The 1,393-nt window shown below is 35.5% G+C and overlaps 1 protein-coding gene across 1 annotated transcript in view; it reads left to right on the top strand.

The window, feature by feature from the left end:
• The first annotated feature begins 360 nt into the window (after positions 1-360).
• The window catches only part of SLC41A2 (solute carrier family 41 member 2), an 87,463-nt gene continuing 86,430 nt past the window's right edge, over positions 361-1,393 (top strand). Inside the window, exon 1 of the mRNA XM_006914524.3 lies at positions 361-1,081. Within this exon, the coding sequence (XP_006914586.1) occupies positions 527-1,081 (555 nt within the window). The 5' untranslated portion in view covers positions 361-526. The remainder of the gene's footprint in view (positions 1,082-1,393) is intronic.

Genomic DNA, 1,393 nt, shown 5'->3' on the forward strand with positions numbered 1-1,393 from the left:
AAAGGTTGTAGCAATTTTATTTTGAGACCTTTCTATAGTAATAGAGGCATCATTTTAATAAATTTGTCTAATGAAGAACTTCACGGACAGTTCAAGACTTTACATAGGTATTAATTACATAAAGTATGCAAAGATAAAATCTTTTAACCAAGATTGAGCACAAAAAATAGCTCTGTATATTTCTGTGTACAAAGCAGTTGTATAGCACAAAGCAGTTATTTGTTAAGCTCACAAAATGTAGTGTTGGTAGCTTAGGGCTGGTTTAAGAACATATGTGTTTTATAACTTTAACTATGAAAATCTTAAGTATCGAGATAGTTAATCTGATTTTTAAAGATTGTTTTATTTTTTCTTTTTCAGTTCCAACCCCAGTGTGGAACTTCTAAACATCTTTTATTAGTGGACACATTATTTCCTGCGAAATGAAGTCAGCATCTTTTAACCAGCGTTCGCATGGTTCTGATTCATGTGCTCCGGTTCATGAAGCTTGAGATCTAAGGAGTCCAGGGTCTTCTGCGATGACAATATGACTAATAGTAAAGGAAGATCTGTTACTAATAAAACAAGTGGTGGTCCTAGGAGCGGAGGAGGTTTTGTAGACTGGACTTTAAGCTTAAATACAATTCAATCTGATAAGTTTTTAAACTTATTATTGAGTATGGTTCCAGTAATTTACCAGAAAAACCAAGAAGACAGGCACAAAAAAGCAAACGGCATCTGGCAAGATGGATTATCAGCTGCAGCACAGACTTTTAGTACTAGATCTGAGCAACACATGGAGTATCACAGTTTCTCAGAGCCGTCTTTCCATGGCAATAGTGGGCACGCCCCATCAGGTTGTAGCCAAAGGTATGACGACTATGCCAACTACAATTACTGTGATGGAAGGGAGACTTCAGAAACCACTGCCATGTTACAGGATGAAGATATATCTAGTGATGGTGATGAAGATGCCACTGTGGAGGCAAACCACAAATTACCGAAGGAATCCAGCGGTGTCATGGCATTGCAAATACTTGTGCCGTTTTTGCTAGCTGGTTTTGGAACAGTTTCAGCTGGCATGGTTTTGGATGTAGTCCAGGTAGGTTTTGGTCTTTAACTTCACTGCCTTTGTTGTTTAAAATGCTTTACTTAGGTTACTAATCTCAGACATTTACTTTAGATTTAATCTGTCCCTTAGTAAAATGAATTGATGCTGACTATGATGTAGAGAATCTGCTGTTTCTAGGTGTTTTTTGTTTGTTTTCCTATAGAAATTCTAAGAGAATAGTCTCATTATGACCATAAAGTAACTCTTCATAGAAAAGTATTACAATAGTAAAGTAACCCCCAAATGGGTAAATTAGTTAAATGAAAATCGTAATAAATGTTATATTTAAATAGTTATTTATTT

The sequence above is a fragment of the Pteropus alecto genome, unplaced genomic scaffold (assembly GCF_000325575.1).
Source record: "Pteropus alecto unplaced genomic scaffold, ASM32557v1 scaffold94, whole genome shotgun sequence".
Taxonomy (NCBI): domain Eukaryota; kingdom Metazoa; phylum Chordata; class Mammalia; order Chiroptera; family Pteropodidae; genus Pteropus; species Pteropus alecto.